We start from the raw sequence: 17,490 nt of genomic DNA on the forward strand, positions 1-17,490 counted from the left end.
AAAATTAATTATGGGGGCCTATCCGATAAGGTTTAAGGCGGGAATTGCGCTTATCAGTCATGATCGTCAGCGATAACTGTCATCCAGGAAGTGAACACGAGACTCTCTCTCTCTGTCTCTCTGTCTGTCTCTGTCTGTCTGTCTGTCTCTGTCTCTCTCTCGTCCCACTTGACGTCTTCAATAAGACAAATCAAATGAATGACAGGCGGCGAGCCTGCCGTCTCCGACTTATGCAACGAAAACTCAGGCGATAACAAAAAAGTGCGAGACTGTCTACTTTTGCTTCAGTGGTCAGGGGCGGACGAGGGGGGGGTGCACAGTGTGCACGTGCACCCCCCCTCCAGCAAAAACCAAAAAAAATTTGGAAAGCTGATTCTATGACCATTTATAAGTTCAAATGGCACCAGATGGCATCATTTTGCTTCTTTGAGCCAAACTTTTTTCCGGGGGGGCATGCCCCCGGACCCCCCTAGCAAATTCGGGCGCTTCGCGCCCATCACATTCACTTTCGATTCAAAGTGCACCCCCCCTTACAAAGCAACTGATCCGCCCCTGGTGGTATTGTCAAACTTTTCGCCGCCAGACAGTGACAGACACAACACGTGTGAAGCGTTAGCACACTAGTATTTCCAAACGCACAGAGAAACGGGACAATTAACTAAATCAGTTTTTTGATAGACTCAAAGATAACGTCGATCATATTTTGATCACGGACGGCATATAATGCCCACTTCCAAAGCGGAACTCGCAAGGAGTATGTAGACCCGTCTGTGCTAAACATAGCTAATCATCTCCCTACACGCACGAACTCAACACAGCACAAGTAAACAACCTTTGCTGGAAGAATAATGTCCAAACTTGTATCAAAAGAGAAAATGTCCACTTCCAAAGCGGTAGTCGCAAACAAAGTAAAGATATATGTCAGTGCTGAACACAATCATCTCCCTCTTCGTACGAATTCCAACCCGCACAGAAAAACAAGACAATCAATTGTTTGCCAGAGAAAACAAGTTCCAACATTGCACAACCGGCAACATAATGTCTATTTCCAAAGAAAAATAACAATCTTTCAGTACTGAACACAGGGACTGAGAGAGAAAAAAAAAAAAAAAAAAAAACAAGTTCCAACATTGCACAACCGGCAACATAATGTCTATTTCCAAAGAAAAATAACAATCTTTCAGTACTGAACACAGGGACTGAGAGAATCAACGGTCTTTCTCGTACAGATTCAACTCGTACCTCACACAAGAAGAAAGACAACAAATTAAGAGAATCAACCTTCGTCACAAAATAACGGGTAACGAACTGTTCCCCACCAACGAGGTACTGGCAAGACAAGCGAAGATCTGTCAGCACTAAACACAGTACAGTGTCCACAGGTTTGCAAAGCTGGGACAACACCAAACAGCCTGGTCAGACCGTGTTGCATAAGCAGACAAGCGTGTAATGCCGAGCAGCGGACCGTGCAGGAAATATACCCCTCCACGATCTGTCCCCAGTGCGTGTACACATACACTCCTCGATTCTCTGTACATACTACTGTAAATGTCCCTTGCAAAGTTGCTTAAAAAAAAACACAACTTAAATTCAAGGTAGGACCACGCATGAGAGTCGGTGCATGCTGATGGGCACAACAAAGAGGTGTTGATGGAAGCTGTATTCCCAGACCCGGAGGTCTGGGTTATGCGGAGGCATTTGGCTGTGCGAATGGTGACATTCCGGAACTAATTTTCGGCAAACTTAGTTGTTTGCAGCAATGTATTTCAATTTTTTTGTCATTCTTTCTTGAAACTGTTACAGCATGATGCAAAATTACACTATAATAGGTTATATAATACAACAAAAAAACTATCTCAGATCTCCCACGTTAAAAATATACAAAGAACGGTACAGCGACAATCGCAAACCAACTAGTGTGATTGAATGTGTAAGGGAAGTAACTCGCTTCAACGCCATGCGATAGGGCACACAACGGTTTTTTCCCTTCGTTCATTTGTTTTGAATAATTATTGGTATTTTGTCAATGTGGGTAGCATGGAAATGTAAGCATTTGAATGTAAGTCTTAGGTACCATTGTACCCAGGAAGAGAGACGAGAGATAGGAGTAGGTTGCTTTTGTGGTCTTTGAGTTTTGTTTTTGGAAAGACATTGTTAAAGAAAAAGAAGACAATTACAGTAATGCAATATTTATTGTGAAAACCAACGATTGTACAAAGAACATGTGAGGCAACATTGATGATGTGAAGAAAATTAGTTATGATTTATACTATTATTATGTAGACTTGAGACTGAATAGCAAAAGGCGAAGTGTATGTTTTGTGGTGTGAATTGAAACAAAATGAAAAGTGTAAATATCTGGGAAATTGTGGTTTAACGACTTCGTTATTTCTTGATTGTTATTTACTATTATATTGAAGTGAATAGCAAAACGCTGTATTTGAAATTAGCATGGGATTTATATAAAAAAAAATTAACTCTCTAAGGACGGATAACTCCCTATATGGTTTAGGCAAATGAGGCTTATTAGTATGGAAGAAACACTCATTTTTGCCCCTTGGGGCATTCAAGGCAACAAACAACCACATACATCTGATTTATAATTTAGTGAGACATAAAAAGCTGTATGATAATTTTGTAGTGATTGAAAAACAAGTCGCGTAAGGCGAAAATACAACATTTAGTCAAGTAGCTGTCGAACTCACAGAATGAAACTGAACGCAATGCAATTTTTCAGCAAGACCGTATACTCGTAGCATCGTCAGTCCACCGCTCATGGCAAAGGCAGTGAAATTGACAAGAAGAGCGAGTTAGTAGTTGCGCTAAGAAGGATAGCACGCTTTTCTGTACCTCTCTTTGTTTTAACTTTCTGAGCGTGTTTTTAATCCAAACATATCATATCTATATGTTTTTGGAATCAGGAATCGACAAGGAATAAGATGAAAGTGTTTTTAAATTGATTTTGACAATTTAATTTTGATAATGATTTTTATATATTTAATTTTCAGAGCTTGTTTTTAATCCAAATATAACATATTTATATGTTTTTAGAATCAGAAAATGATGGAGAATAAGATAAACGTAAATTTGGATCGGTTTATAATTTTTTTTTTTTTTACAATTTTCAGATTTTTAATGACCAAAGTCATCAATTAATTTTTAAGACACCAAGCTGAAATGCAATACCGAAGTCCGGGCTTCGTCGAACATTACTTGACCAAAATTTCAACCAATTTGGTTGAAAAATGAGGGCGTGACAGTGCCGCCTCAACTTTTACAAAAAGCCGGATATGACGTCATCAAAGGTATTTATCGAAAAAAAGAAAAACATGTTCGGGGATATCAATCCCAGGAACTCTCATGTAAAATTTCATAAAGATCGGTCCAGTAGTTTGGTCTGAATCGCTCTACACACACGCACGCACACACGCACACACACACGCACACACATACACCACGACCCTCGTTTCGATTCCCTCTCGATGTTAAAACATTTAGTCAAAACTTGACTAAATGTAAAAAGGATACGTTTGAGATTGTTGGCAGGGGTGAGCAAAAGTGTGACCGACTCAGCGAAGAGATGATCGAAGAGATTGCTTCGTAGTCTATCAGTGTTGTGACGAGCGTTGGCCAATGGTAACGAGTAAATATGTGTGTAGTTGTGGTGTGTGTGTGTTTGCGCGTTGGTTTGGATTATGGGTGTAATTTGTAAAACAGATGTGACAGTAATAATGGAGTTCACATAAATGGAAAAATTGCGCTAATGTCCAGTGAAACGTTTACCTTTACTGTACCAATTGACACTAACGCAATTTTTCCACGTTGATTAACAACGTCAGCATGCGTACCAATCATTACTACATGTATCAAACTATATTTTACTGTTTCTCAAACCCACTGTCTTTAACATTTGTTTACAGTTTCACTTGCCAATAACTTGCTGCTGATGATATCTGAATCATGTTGCTGATGATATCTGGATCATGTTCAATTAACATTAACAATGTATAATTATGCCAATTATGTTTTTCACTAATGCACCAAAACTCCATTTTCTAGACTTCTTTTTACAATCCAAGCAGTTGCTATTTTTCTAACTCAAACATTTCTCGATCAATCCAAACTATTTTTAAGCTGTGTAACATAACACATTTTCTTTTCCATTTTTTATTTTTCTATCTCGTCATTTGTTGTTGACAAATAAATATAATTATTTCATAACTCAAACATTTCTCGGTCAATCCAAACTATTTTTAAAGCTGTGAGTGTGACATAAAACAATATACATATCGTCGTCGCCATGGCAAAATTGCGCTAATGTCAAGTGAAATGTTGTTTACCTTTACTGTACCAATTGACACTAACGCAGTTTTCCCATGTTGACGACAATATTTTATTTAAAATTGATTTCAGGATTTTGTTAACATAACACATTTTCTTTCCCATTTTTAATTTTTCTATCTCGTCATTTGTTGTTGACAAATAAATATAATTATTTTCATAACTCAAACATTTCTCGATCAAACCAAACTATTTTTAAGCTGTGGGTGTGACATAAAACAATCTACATATCGTCGTCGGCATGGAAAAATTGCGCTAATGTCCAATAAAACGTTTAGTTTTACTGTACCAATTGACACTCGCGCAATTTTTCCATGTTGACGGCAATAGCTTACTTAAAATTGATTTCAGGATTTTGTTAACATAAACATTTTCTTTCCCGTTTTGAATTTTCTATTTCCTGATTTGTTGTTGACAAATAAATGTAATTACAATACCACCATCATTGCACTTGCCAATATCTTGTTACTGGTGCTATTATCACAATGGCGTTCAATTAACGGTGTTACATTTGTTTAACAATCAGTATTACATTTATTGTTTAAATGTACTTTCTTTCACATTTTGTAGTTTTCTATCCCATGATTCGTTGTTGACAAATACATGTCATTCCATTAATCCAATCCATGTGTTGCATTGTTGTGCAAGATGACTGAGTGTGAGCATAATATAACTATACATGTAGTCCATTTCAGAACATATTTACCATAAACAAAACCCTAGCTTGCATAATATTGATCGGGAACAAAACAAGATTTTTTCCTTCAAATAACTTGCGTTATTTAACCATTTCACTATTTCACCCTAGCACTCGGACAAGTGTCACACACAAACACCCTGCCATGACTGTTTTTTGAAGAAACCACTTTGACCATTCACCAAGGACTACTTTAGTAGTAGTCCTTGCCATTCACCTAAAAGTTACATAAAGGAACGTCTGGGAACCTGCTGATTTGAATCAGCAAATTTTCTTGTTCGTGTATTAGCTTGTGATAAAAAGATCATGTGGACTCCAAAAAAAGCACACATAGCGCAGCACAGTACTTATAACTAGCCGCACAAGAAGAGAAGCGACTAACATCAAAATGGTTAATCCCTTCAAAGGAAAGATCGCAACCGGATGTATAAGTAACAATAAACAGTTCACTGTTGAATTCCCCCCCCCCCCCAACAATGAAGCGGAGGGTGATCAACTCACGGGCAGCGGCGGCGTGATGAAAAACCCCATAAATACCTGATTGGGTCACAGGTCGGCGCTGCCCGACGCCCATACACTTTTCACGATTCTCTCGTCCGGGACCTGTTCCAGTGAGCGCTCCGCCATCGTCCAACAGGTGTGTCTGTCAGCACACCTTACCTGGCCTCCACCAGCGACAGAAGCCGACTAGGGTTAGCCGGGGGTTAATACATGTACCCGAACTGACCATCCCCAAGTGTCCGAGCGCATCACGGGGCTCTGAACATTGACGTTGTCAGTTTACGCCATCAGTGCCTTTACCGTACGAACTCTACTCGGCTAGTACCCAAGCCAGAAACTTTGACGCGTAAAGCCAGGAGTTGAGTAATGGGAAGTCAACTGTCATACAAAGAGACAACAGTAATAAACACATACGGAGAGAGGGAGAAAGAAAACACTGCACACACACACACACACACACACACACACACACACACACACACACACACACACACACACACACACACACACACACACACACACACACATATATCGCCACAACAACGACGACAACCTATTCCACATACCGCCACGGAAGAGATGATCTTGGCCCCAGCCAGTGAATCTGACGCACGCTGGCTGTCTTGGTAACTGCATGACGGTGTCATAGAAAACAGATCCTCTGAACTGTCACTGCTGTCGATGCTACGGCTCAACTCTGAGGGAAAAAAAGACAAAAAGAAGACACATGAACCGTAAAAATGTGATTAATACACTCAGCTCATACGCGAATGAACAACGAAATATCAAATACACTCAGCTAATAGATGAATGAAAACTTAATAATCATTGCATTCAGCATTTGCATAAACGGTCTTGTAGCACAATCAGAAACACAGCTTCCAAACGGTAAATGCGATAAGAGTCAATAAACAAGTTAATATTAATCACCTGAGGCAGATCGATGAAGCAACTTCCCCGCTCAAACACACCCATGATGTGCTTATTCGTCAATTAGCGTGTTAGTCAGCGTGAAAACACATGTGTGCACATAAAAAATTTTTTTTATTAATTCAGACTGCGCCTTTGCAACCAGGCTGTTTTCCATGACTTGCTCGTTAGTGCAATGTACGCGACACTAACGCTACACTTTCAACTGCACGGCCACAGGCAATTGTATCATCATCATACTAGCCCCACACGAACCGATGGGAACATGTTTGGTACAGAAGGGTTGAGTGACTGACCTACAGCTAGGTGGAGGGCCAGGGGAAATAAGACGTGAATAAATAAACGTGAAGATATTAAATATAAACGCGCAGAGAGAGAGAGAGAGAGAGAGAGAGAGAGAGAGAGCGAGAGAGCGAGAGAGAGAGAGAGAGGGAAACAGAGAGGGAAACAGAGAGGGGGATCGAGAGAGAGCGAGAGAGAGGGCGAGAGAGAGAGAGCGAGAGAGAGAGGGAGAGAGAGAGAGGGAAGGAGGGAGGGAGGGAGGGAGGAAACAGACAGACAGCATTCGATTCCACATCATTGACGTCCACATTATTATCCTGATCCTGTGCCTCCTCCTTATCATGATCATTATCATCATCATCATGATCATTATCATCATCATCATGATCATTACCATCATCATCATGATCATTACCATCATCGTCGTCATTTTCAACATCTCCTTATTCAACCACTCATCCGCACCATCCAAATGATGACACTGACCTGAACCCGAATCATCCGAGACAGTAGACAACCTGGCATCAGGTTCTCGGAACGCACCCCTGCCAAACCACTCGTCTAACAGTTGGGACTCGCGCCTCCCGTTATTTTCACACATCGCTCACACCTTTGTTTAACTGGGACATTACAGACTTTCTATGATGCCGAGAGCAAAGAAAACGAAGTGAGAGTAGTCACAGTTTAACAACACAAAAAAGTGTCCACTTAGTGACTTCAACGCAGAGCACACAGTGTTCCGAGACGTGTCACTGAGTTCTATGTTTCACTCAAATCTGTGCAAGATACATCAAACACGGAACACACTGCTAAACGCGTCACAAATCTGTGCAAGATACATCAAACACGGAACACACTGCTAAACGCGTCACAAATCTGTGCAAGATACATCAAACACGGAACACACTGCTAAACGCGTCACAAATCTGTGCAAGATACATCAAACACGGAACACACTGCTAAACGCGTCACAAATCTGTGCAAGATACATCAAACACGGAACACACTGCTAAACGCGTCACAAATCTGTGCAAGATACATCAAACACGGAACACACTGCTAAACGCGTCACAAATCTGTGCAAGATACATCAAACACGGAACACACTGCTAAACGCGTCACAAATCTGTGCAAGATACATCAAACACGGAACACACTGCTAAACGCGTCACAAATGCACACGTCTTGCAACAAACAACCCAAACGCCAGGTGTATCAAACTTTCAGTAAAAAGTTTAGTCAACGGCGGCTTCGTCCATTTTCCAAGGTGATCGACCACGCTGGTTGCAAAGATGGCGTGAAAATCACAATGGATCTGTTCAAAACAGACGCGTCACCGATTGGTATGTTTAACTGAACAATCTAACACCGTGTTCATAACACTTCCAGATAAAATTGTAAAGCGATGGTCCTGATACTGTCACATCAAGACAAAACAACTCTGTGGAGCTTCCTCGGAAGGTTTACAGCAGTCGAGGATCAAAACTCCAGACCTTCTAAAAAACTGAAATCTGCAGGAGCGGAGGATGATATTCAAGATATCCGCACACAAAACCCCGCGATCATTGGCAGTCAAGATCTCCACACACAAACAGTCGACTATCAAGATTCAAAATCTTCGAAGAGCTCAAAGTAGAACATAAGTGAAAGAGATGTGTGTGTAGTGCGCATTCAATCAACACAACAAACGATTAACCCAGGGTCATCCACTCCAGTTTCGTTTTCCTCTACAAGGAAGTTGCCGTTCTATCTCAAAACAGATTTGCTCTTTCAATATATCACAAAGTTCAAAGGTTAACTGTACAAGATAACCTCTACTTTCCTGATCAAACCACCATGGACGCATATCTATATATATATATACGACTTGTGTCTGTCTGTCTGTCTGTCTGTGTGTGTGTGTGTGTGTATGTGTGTGCGTGTGTGTGTGTGTGTTCGCGATGCACGGCCAAAGTTCTCGATGGATCTGCTTCAAATTTGGTTGGCATATTCAGGTAGACCCCGGACACAACCTGGTCGATGAGAATGTTCAACACGTGCTCTCAGCGCGCAGCGCTGAACCGATTTTGGTTTTTCTGTTCATCTTCCCAGATCCATTCCCAGTAACTCTTCCTTATCTTCTCCAGTGTTTTGCGTTTATCTTCCTTCCTTCGTGTGGCGTCAATTCATATTCCCGTTACTATTTTTAGAAGGTCACTGTCCACAACGAAGCCGGGTATTCCTCTACTTCTTCCTGGCGAAGCCGGGTATTCGGCTCTACTTCTTCCCGGCTTCGCCGTATATCATTCGGCTCTACTTCTTTCCGGCGAAGCCGGGTGCCCGGCGAAGCGGGTATTCATTCTAGTAGTTATATATATATATATACAGGGTTTAACCAGGGAGAAAAAGGCAATGGGACATTTGTCCCCCTCAACCAAATTCCGATGGGACATAGTCGAAGGCAAGATGCGACTTTTGACCAAAGATGCAAAATGGTACAATATGGTGCCATCTGAGAATTAGCCGCTATATTGTGTTATCTCTGTATATGTATATATATGTGTGTGTGTGTGTGTGTGTGTGTGTGTGTGTGTGTGTGTGTGTGTTTGTGTGTGTGTGTGTGTGTGTGTGTGTGTGTGTGTGTGTGTGTGTGTGTAACCCGATGTAAAGTGTACATTTGTTGGCGCAGTGGTACGTAATCTCAATGCGCCCTTTGACGCACTGACGGAAATTGTGATGGGACATTTTCAGATTTAATGCGCCAATAGCGCAGAGCGCACTAGTAAATGAAACCCTGCATATATATATATAGATAACTATGTCCGTAAGCTTCCAGTCACTTGTCAACATACAGTCAAAACTATAAACATTAAATAAAAACAAAAACAACAACCGCACATGCGGGTGCTGATCCAACCGTCAGCCTCAATGTACTACATATACTTATCAAGCAAATGTTAATTTGAACATCATATCCAGTAAACATTCATGAAACGCGCTCCGTAAACAAGATTGACAATGTATCTGGGATAACGGTTTTTTTCGGGGGGACTCCCCTCTACTCTTCTTCGTAGTCTAAAAGACTTGCTCGTGTTTGTGGTCATTTCTTTCTATGTAATTGTGAACATGCGAAACATCTACAACAGCGGGTACTGGAGGCAGAAACTCATCTTTCACTATGACATTCGTAAGCACAAACTCGATCGTCTCGAGCCGCTGAACCCAACACTTTGAGATTCGCAACGACAAACATAATCATAACAACATAATTTGGAAAAACAATTCATTGCAAGTACGAGAATTGGCACAACGAACGTGCCTTAATTACAACATTCTGAACCACACGCACATCGCTACTACAAGATTCGGAACCACACGCACATCGCTACTACAAGATTCGGAACCACAAACAAATCTGAACACAAAACAATGGAACCAGAAACTCATATTAACTGTAAAACCTAGAACCCCATTAACACCTTTTGTACAAAATTCGGAGAAGTCATCTACAGCTTGAACCACGGGATTGAGAAGCACCATAACTTCTGTTCAACCACGTGATTGAGAAGCATCATAACTTCTGTTCAACCACGGGATTGAGAAGCACCATAACTTCTGTTCAACCACGTGATTGAGAAGCATCATAACTTCTGTTCAACCACGGGATTGAGAAGCATCATAACTTCTGTTCAACCACGTGATTGAGAAGCATCATAACTTCTGTTCAACCACGGGATTGAGAAGCATCATAACTTCTGTTCAACCACGTGATTGAGAAGCACCATAACTTCTGTTCAACCACGTGATTGAGAAGCACCATAACTTCTGTATAACTCTTGACCGACATGGTCCAGAAGCCAAACCGCGTCAAGAACTCTGGTAACATATCTTGACCGACATGGTCCAGAAGCCAAACCGCGTCAAGAACTCTGGTAACATATCTTGACCGACATGGTCCAGAAGCCAAACCGCGTCAAGAACTCTGGTAACATATCTTGACCGACATGGTCCAGAAGCCAAACCGCGTCAAGAACTCTGGTAACATATCTTGACCGACATGGTCCAGAAGCCAAACCGCGTCAAGAACTCTGATAACATATTGGAACCACAGGCTCTTCTTGCACTCTTTTTTTTTTAACCTACAAGATTCAGATACACCACCTCGCCCACAACTCCTGACATGGAACCACAAATTCCCTTTGTAAGAAAAAAAACCCTCGGTAGCTGCAGGATTCCGATGCCAACAGCATCGTCAGTAACTCTTTCGACGCGGGTTTCGAAAGCACCAACTTCTCAACAACAAAAACCTATCCCTGTGGTTGGAATGTGTACACAGTGACAAACTCACACGTCAAAACGTGCTTTGCTTTTAAGTGCTGTGAAGTCGCCACTTGATCAATTTTACTGAGTGGAATCAACATAACGCAGACGTCTTCACATGCGAAGAGAAAAATCCTCCAATGCGCAGGAAACCTCAGATTCTCAGTCGTAACCATGTATCAAAGGCAGGATTTCAAGGACATTCTGAGGAAAGACTTCAGATTGCGTTTGTGTACGCGTCGGAGTGTAGTAAAATGTCAACTTCTCAAAAACTGTTGAAACCGAATGAGGTAAAAAAAAACATACCTTCAAATACAGGTACTGAATGTAAGTTTGCAGTGACTTCATCCAAACAAAACACACACACACACACACACACACACACACACACACACACACACACACACACACACACACACATATTAATTTAAGTATAATTCCAAGAGCTATGAACTGTTTCACAGATATGAATTGAAGTATTCCCCCCCCCCTGTTTTTTAAACTGACTCAAGTAACGGTAAATAAAGAATCTATAAAAAAAAAAAACACTACGCATCGAGCTTCCCCTTTTGTAATCACTGAACAATGACTTAGATCAAGTGCATTTTTTTTCTTGTGGCCAAGCTCTTCGAGGTCACATTCGGGGGGAAATCAACCACATCAAAACATTTCCTCGTTCCAAAATATCTGGCGGCCTGCATTACCCACAACAAGATTGATAGTCTATGAAGGCAGACAGTACATTACACCGAAACTAGGAAGTATTCCTCAACACATGGGGTAAATCCCCCAAAATCAAATTCAAATTGACATTGACATTAGTCATGTGTATGTAATATATATATGACTGTGTGTGTGTGTGTGCGTGACTGTGTGTGTGTGCGTGACTGTGTGTGTGTGTGTGTGTGTGTGTGAGTGAGTGAGTGAGTGCGTGCGCGTGAGTGAGTGAGTGCGTGCGTGCGTGCGGTATGTGTGCGCAGTGTGTGTACGTACGTGCGTGACCTGATGAATATTGGCTTGGAGAGGAGGGCCGGGAGGGGGAACGTGGGGGGAAGAGGTAGGGTTGAGGGAGCCAGTTGTGGGTATGTGAGAGGGAGAGCAACTTAGAGGGAGAGGGGGGGGCGGCAAGAGAGAGATTGATTGATCTTCATTACTCAGGAGAGAGAGAGAGAGAGAGAGAGAGAGAGAGAGAGAGAGAGAAAGAGAGGCCAGAGAGAGATAGAGAGAGATAGAGAGAGAGAGATAAAGAGAGATAGAGATAGAGATAGAGAGAGATTGAAGAAACAGAGAGAGGAAGGTGATCCGGTGATGTTTAAAAAAAATAAATGTTATAAAATGTTCGATAAGGTTAAAAACGTATTATAAATTAAATGTAAAGTCGTTTTACGGATAGTGTTGACGCTAGCACGTCAGGACAGTACAAGCAAGGTGAATACTTTCCTGAACAGTATTTACAGAAATGCATGGGCCAGTACCAGTACACGAAAGTTTCGGTTGTAAAAACACTTCTGGTGCACAGAACGGATAACACACACACTCACACAAACACTCTTTCCGTACTACCGTATTGCTTTTAAAACTGACAGTACGCAGGAAACGACTAAAAGGCCAGGAAAGAGGAAATGTTAAACATGATGATCAAGTATGCAAAGAGATCAGAACGGAAATGTGCGTAAATGAAATTAAATCATTGGTTCTTTTGTGATATTCAAATACACTGTATCACAAAACACGACTTCAATCAAACAACCAAACAACCTAACAGACAGAGTGAAAGCTAAAAGCCGCTTCATTACATAAAGGCGGCTTAAACACGTTGTTTGCGTCCATCACTCAAACTGCGCACATCGGTTCTATTGATTTGAAGCAAAATAAGGATAATCCCCGAAGATTTATGGACGTCGAACAGTCCCGAAGTACTTAATCTCAGTTTACATTTTCTTATTCAGTCGTATTAGTTTGTTCTTGAACAAAAATACGCTCGATTTTGATCATATTCGGCGTTCAAGTGTACCTAGAGTATAGTAGATGCTATTAATCGTTTGAGTGGTGCACGAAAAAATATGCATAAGTATGACCGCATTGCAAACGTCTACTGCTTGTAATTTTCTTCCTTGTCGACATCGCTATCATTTCAGATTACTGGGCAGCCTTGGGGGACCTGTCTTCCAACCACCACCCCCCCCCCCCCCCATCCCCAAATTATATGTCACCACTTCAATGTCTCTTTTTTGCATGACAGTTTCAAAACTTCAGGGGATTCCAAAGCCTCACTACATCTGCTTGAAGCTAGCTTCCTTCGTATGAAAGCAGGCTTGTCAGGCTTTTAAACGGGATCATCATACTGGACTAATACCCAAAATCAACTGCCTTTATGCTCGCAGTAAGAATTTGTTGCTGACATTTTGTTTGTTTGTTTGCTTAACGCCCATCCGACCACGAAGGGCCATATCAGGGCGGTGCTGCTTTGACATTTAACGTGCGCCACACACAAGACAGAAGTCGCAGCACAGGCTTCATGTCTCACCCAGTCACATTATTCTGACACCGGACCAACCAGTCCTAGCACTAACCCCATAATGCCAGACGCCAGGCGGAGCAGCCACTAGATTGCCAATTTTAAAGTCTTAGGTATGACCCGGCCGGGGTTCGAACCCTCGACCTCCCGATCACGGGGCGGACGCCTTACCACTAGGCCAACCATGCCGGTGTGTTACTGACATAATTTTGCAGTGTTAGTTACACATTAATTCACCAGGAAGGTCCCACTCTGCACATAATGCAGTGTTAGTTACACATTAATTCACCAGGAAGGCCCCACTCTGCACATAATGCAGTGTTAGTTACACATTAATTCACCAGGAAGGTCCCACTCTGCACATAATGCAGTCAGGCCGCTGGTTTTTGGTATGTGTCCAAATGAATAGATACTCTGACGTGTCATGGTTTACACGGGAAGGAACTTAGAAAGTACCTCCGCCGCAAGACCTTCACCCTTACCCTAATCCCGGTAACCAGTGTCATGTGCCTCTGATTTCAAATTTCGGAGAAAAAGACTTTTGCGTTTAGCAGTCACTGCCTCTTTCACTTTCAGTTCTTTCCCGGTTCAGTCGGGCCTCTCGAACTGTAAGGGAACTTGTCATTCCTTGCCTCTTCTCAAAAGCACACAGACGTGACAGCGATTCACTCGAACAGAGCAGAGTGTGAGTACGTGGGTACTGGGTGGGTTGGTTGAGCAGTTCAAAGTGCTCTGTCAGTCACTGCATGTAACCCCAGGAGCTTGAAGTTTTGCCGGGGCCAGAGATACATATGTATCATTGTATGTATTAGGAACTAGAATGAATACCCGCTTCGCCGGGTAGCCGGCTTCGCCGGGAAGAAGTACTTAGAGCCGTACGCCGGCTTCGCCGGGTCCGAACAATGGACCCGCCAAGCTTAGGTCCCTCCCAGATTCGTGGAATGGGAACAGCACGAAAATGATTCAGTGGCCATAATGCCATTCCTGACCATATCGAGTCCCATCCTTGTCGACGAATGTAACCGTGTTAATCACCTTTGGAGGCGAACTCCACTCAAACAGGACTGAGCAAGTTATGGCTTCTCAAAGGAAGGCCAGTACATAAAATTACGTTAAAATTAATATTAAAAGTCCTACGGTTTTGAGCCATTAAGGACTTGAGTGTTTGTCCGCTTTCACATAAAATTACACAAAAGCCGCCAGACCACATCACAAACAGAACTGAACAATGCACAGGTGTTGCTCACATAGAGACACACACACACACACACACACACACACACACACACACAAAAACACAGAGAAGCCGTATCTATAGAGAGATAGATGACAGTGTATTTTTCGCGTGGCTATAAATTGATTCGACCTTTGCACTTTTACAGTGAGGATAATTTACGGGTCCAATTTACGTTCTGTACACTGCGTTGACCTTCTAAAAATAGTAACAGTAACAGAACGCCGGGAATATCCGAAGACGCTCAGCGCAGTGGACAGCGCAGTGACATTATAAAAATAGTAGTAACTTACAACTGAACGGGAAAGCCACACGAAGGAAGGGAGATAAACGCCAAACACTGGAGAAGATAAGGAAGAGTTACTTATAATGGTGAAATGAACACAAAAACCAAAATCAGTTCAGCGCTGCGCGCTGAGAGCACGTGTTGAAATATATCTCATCGATGATATTGTGTCCGGGGTGTAGCTGAATACGGTGTCCAAATTTGAAAAAGATCCACCGAGAACTTTGGCGTTGTGATGTGGTGTAGCGGCTATGGTGTGTCGGTATGGGGGCCCGGGTAGCTGAGGTGGAACCAAAATAGCTGAGGTGGAACCAAAATCGGTTCCGCGCTGCGCGCTGAGAGCACGTGTTGAAATATCGACCAGGTTGTGTCGTGTCCCGGGTCTACCTGAATATGCCCACCAAATTTGAAGCAGATCCATCGAGAACTTTGGCCGTGCATGGCGAATACACAAATACACAAACACACAAACACACAAATACACAGATACACAAACACACACACAGACACAAGTCGTATATATATATATCGATACAGTAGAAAGTTATGAACCTCAGTTGTCCGTAACAAAACTCTCTTTTTTTTTCTTTTTCTTTGACTGTATTATCATTTGACTGTATTGCAGCACGTTCATAATGTCCTCATTGTTTGCTTGTGTTGTCCCTGTACAAAATAAATAAGTGAAAAAAAATGAAAAAAAACCCCTCTCTAAACCCTAAATCTCTTCTCTTGAAAAGCCTCAAGTCCGGAAGGCTTCCAACATTAGAGTATGGTTATCTGGCTAAAACAACCACAACCACAACCACTTCTACAAGCGGACAGTATATCTCTAAAATAGAAATCGTGCCTATTGTTTCTGATATTATCAGCAAAACCAGTGTCTAGATACGATAAAATAAGATAAGATCGGATCGGATACATCTTTATTTGCGAGGGTTATGGGATAATAATAATAAAACATTCTTTAATAGCGCTGTTCACCACCAAATGGCAGTCTCATGGCGCTTCACATTAGACATTAAAATTCAACATTTTACATATAAAAAGTTTCCTCGTAAGAAATCACATACAAGCATTAAACACAATTCATAGACAACGACCACTTATAGTTATAAGATAATCTAGAATAAAAATAAGCACACATGTATAATATATATCAGCCGGTTTTGTCATCCCGAAGATAGACTACAGTGGAACCCCTTTTAAAGACTCCCTCCCTCTTAAGACCCTGTTTCTCAAACGTTTTGTTCATAACCTCAGTAAATGTACCCCCTTTTAAAGACTCCCTCTTGATTTTCTTGTTAAGACTTGATTGTGTTTGATTATTGGAGGTCTTAAAAGGGGGGTTCCACTGGATTGTAAACGCTAGTCGCTACAGCCCAGATCTGTGGTGTGCCCTAAACTGATTGCTAATAACTCATCAGGCCTGACAGACAGACGGAGCGCGTACACAGACCGCGTACAACGCAAGCGAACACTGTGCAGTTGACAGCAGTCAGCCCACACCGATATGTTTGCATTTTGCATGCTTGAGTGAGCATGCAAAACACATAATAAAAAGGGAGAGCTTTCAATGACAGTAGTAAATCCTTCTTCGGCAACGGCTGTTGGCCAGTCTCTCATCACAGATTGTACACAGCTTGCTTATGATGCGCTATTGATATGACTACTGCACATCATTTCATCAATTTACACCAAGACCTGAATTATACACATGTGTCAGCCGGCTTCACGCATCTTGTCTTTTATTACTCCAAAGGGAACAAGGAACTCCGGGAAGGACGTAAGTAAGGAAGGAATCCCAGACAGACAGGAGAAGAAAAGATTTCTATTATTCTAATAAAAATGTTTTTATGAAACATCATACAGATTAAACAATCATCAGCAGCACCGTGAAAATTACACAAAAAACGTTCCAACTCACAGGGCCGGACCCAGGGGGGGGGGGGGGGGGGGTCCAGGGGTTCCGGAACCCCACCCCTGGAAAAAGCATGTATCTTGCTTTGAGTGTTTTTGTTTTGTTTTGTGTTTTTTTAAATAAATTTTGTGTGTGTCTCTAACAAATTTTATTCAATGTGAAATCCAATGAGAAAAAGGTACCCCCCCCCCACCAACTCACACTGACAGGCCCAAAAAAAGGAGGAACCCCCCCCTTACAACTCATTTGGTCCGGCCCTGACTCATCCTGTTTGCTTGACCTCGCTCACAAGCACTTGAATTCTTGCAGGAAATAGCTTCAAGTGGTCATTAAGAATATATTCAATATGAATAATGCACAAAAGTTGATCTGGTGAGTTTTCCCGAGTTAACAAAATACCACGAACCTGACAATTAACATCTAGAGGAAATGATACAGAAAGAGAGAGAGAGAGAGAGAGAGAGAGAGAGAGAGAGAGAGAGAG

The 17,490-nt window shown here is 42.0% G+C and overlaps 1 protein-coding gene across 1 annotated transcript in view; it reads right to left on the bottom strand.

The window, feature by feature from the left end:
* Positions 1 to 17,490, bottom strand: part of LOC138969514 (arf-GAP with Rho-GAP domain, ANK repeat and PH domain-containing protein 1-like) — a 134,973-nt gene that overhangs the window by 105,069 nt on the left and 12,414 nt on the right. Inside the window, exon 3 of the mRNA XM_070342329.1 lies at positions 6,106 to 6,236. Coding sequence (XP_070198430.1) covers positions 6,106 to 6,236 — 131 coding nt within the window. The remainder of the gene's footprint in view (positions 1 to 6,105; positions 6,237 to 17,490) is intronic.

This window comes from Littorina saxatilis, linkage group LG6 (genome assembly GCF_037325665.1).
Source record: "Littorina saxatilis isolate snail1 linkage group LG6, US_GU_Lsax_2.0, whole genome shotgun sequence".
Classification (NCBI taxonomy): Eukaryota; Metazoa; Mollusca; class Gastropoda; order Littorinimorpha; family Littorinidae; genus Littorina; species Littorina saxatilis.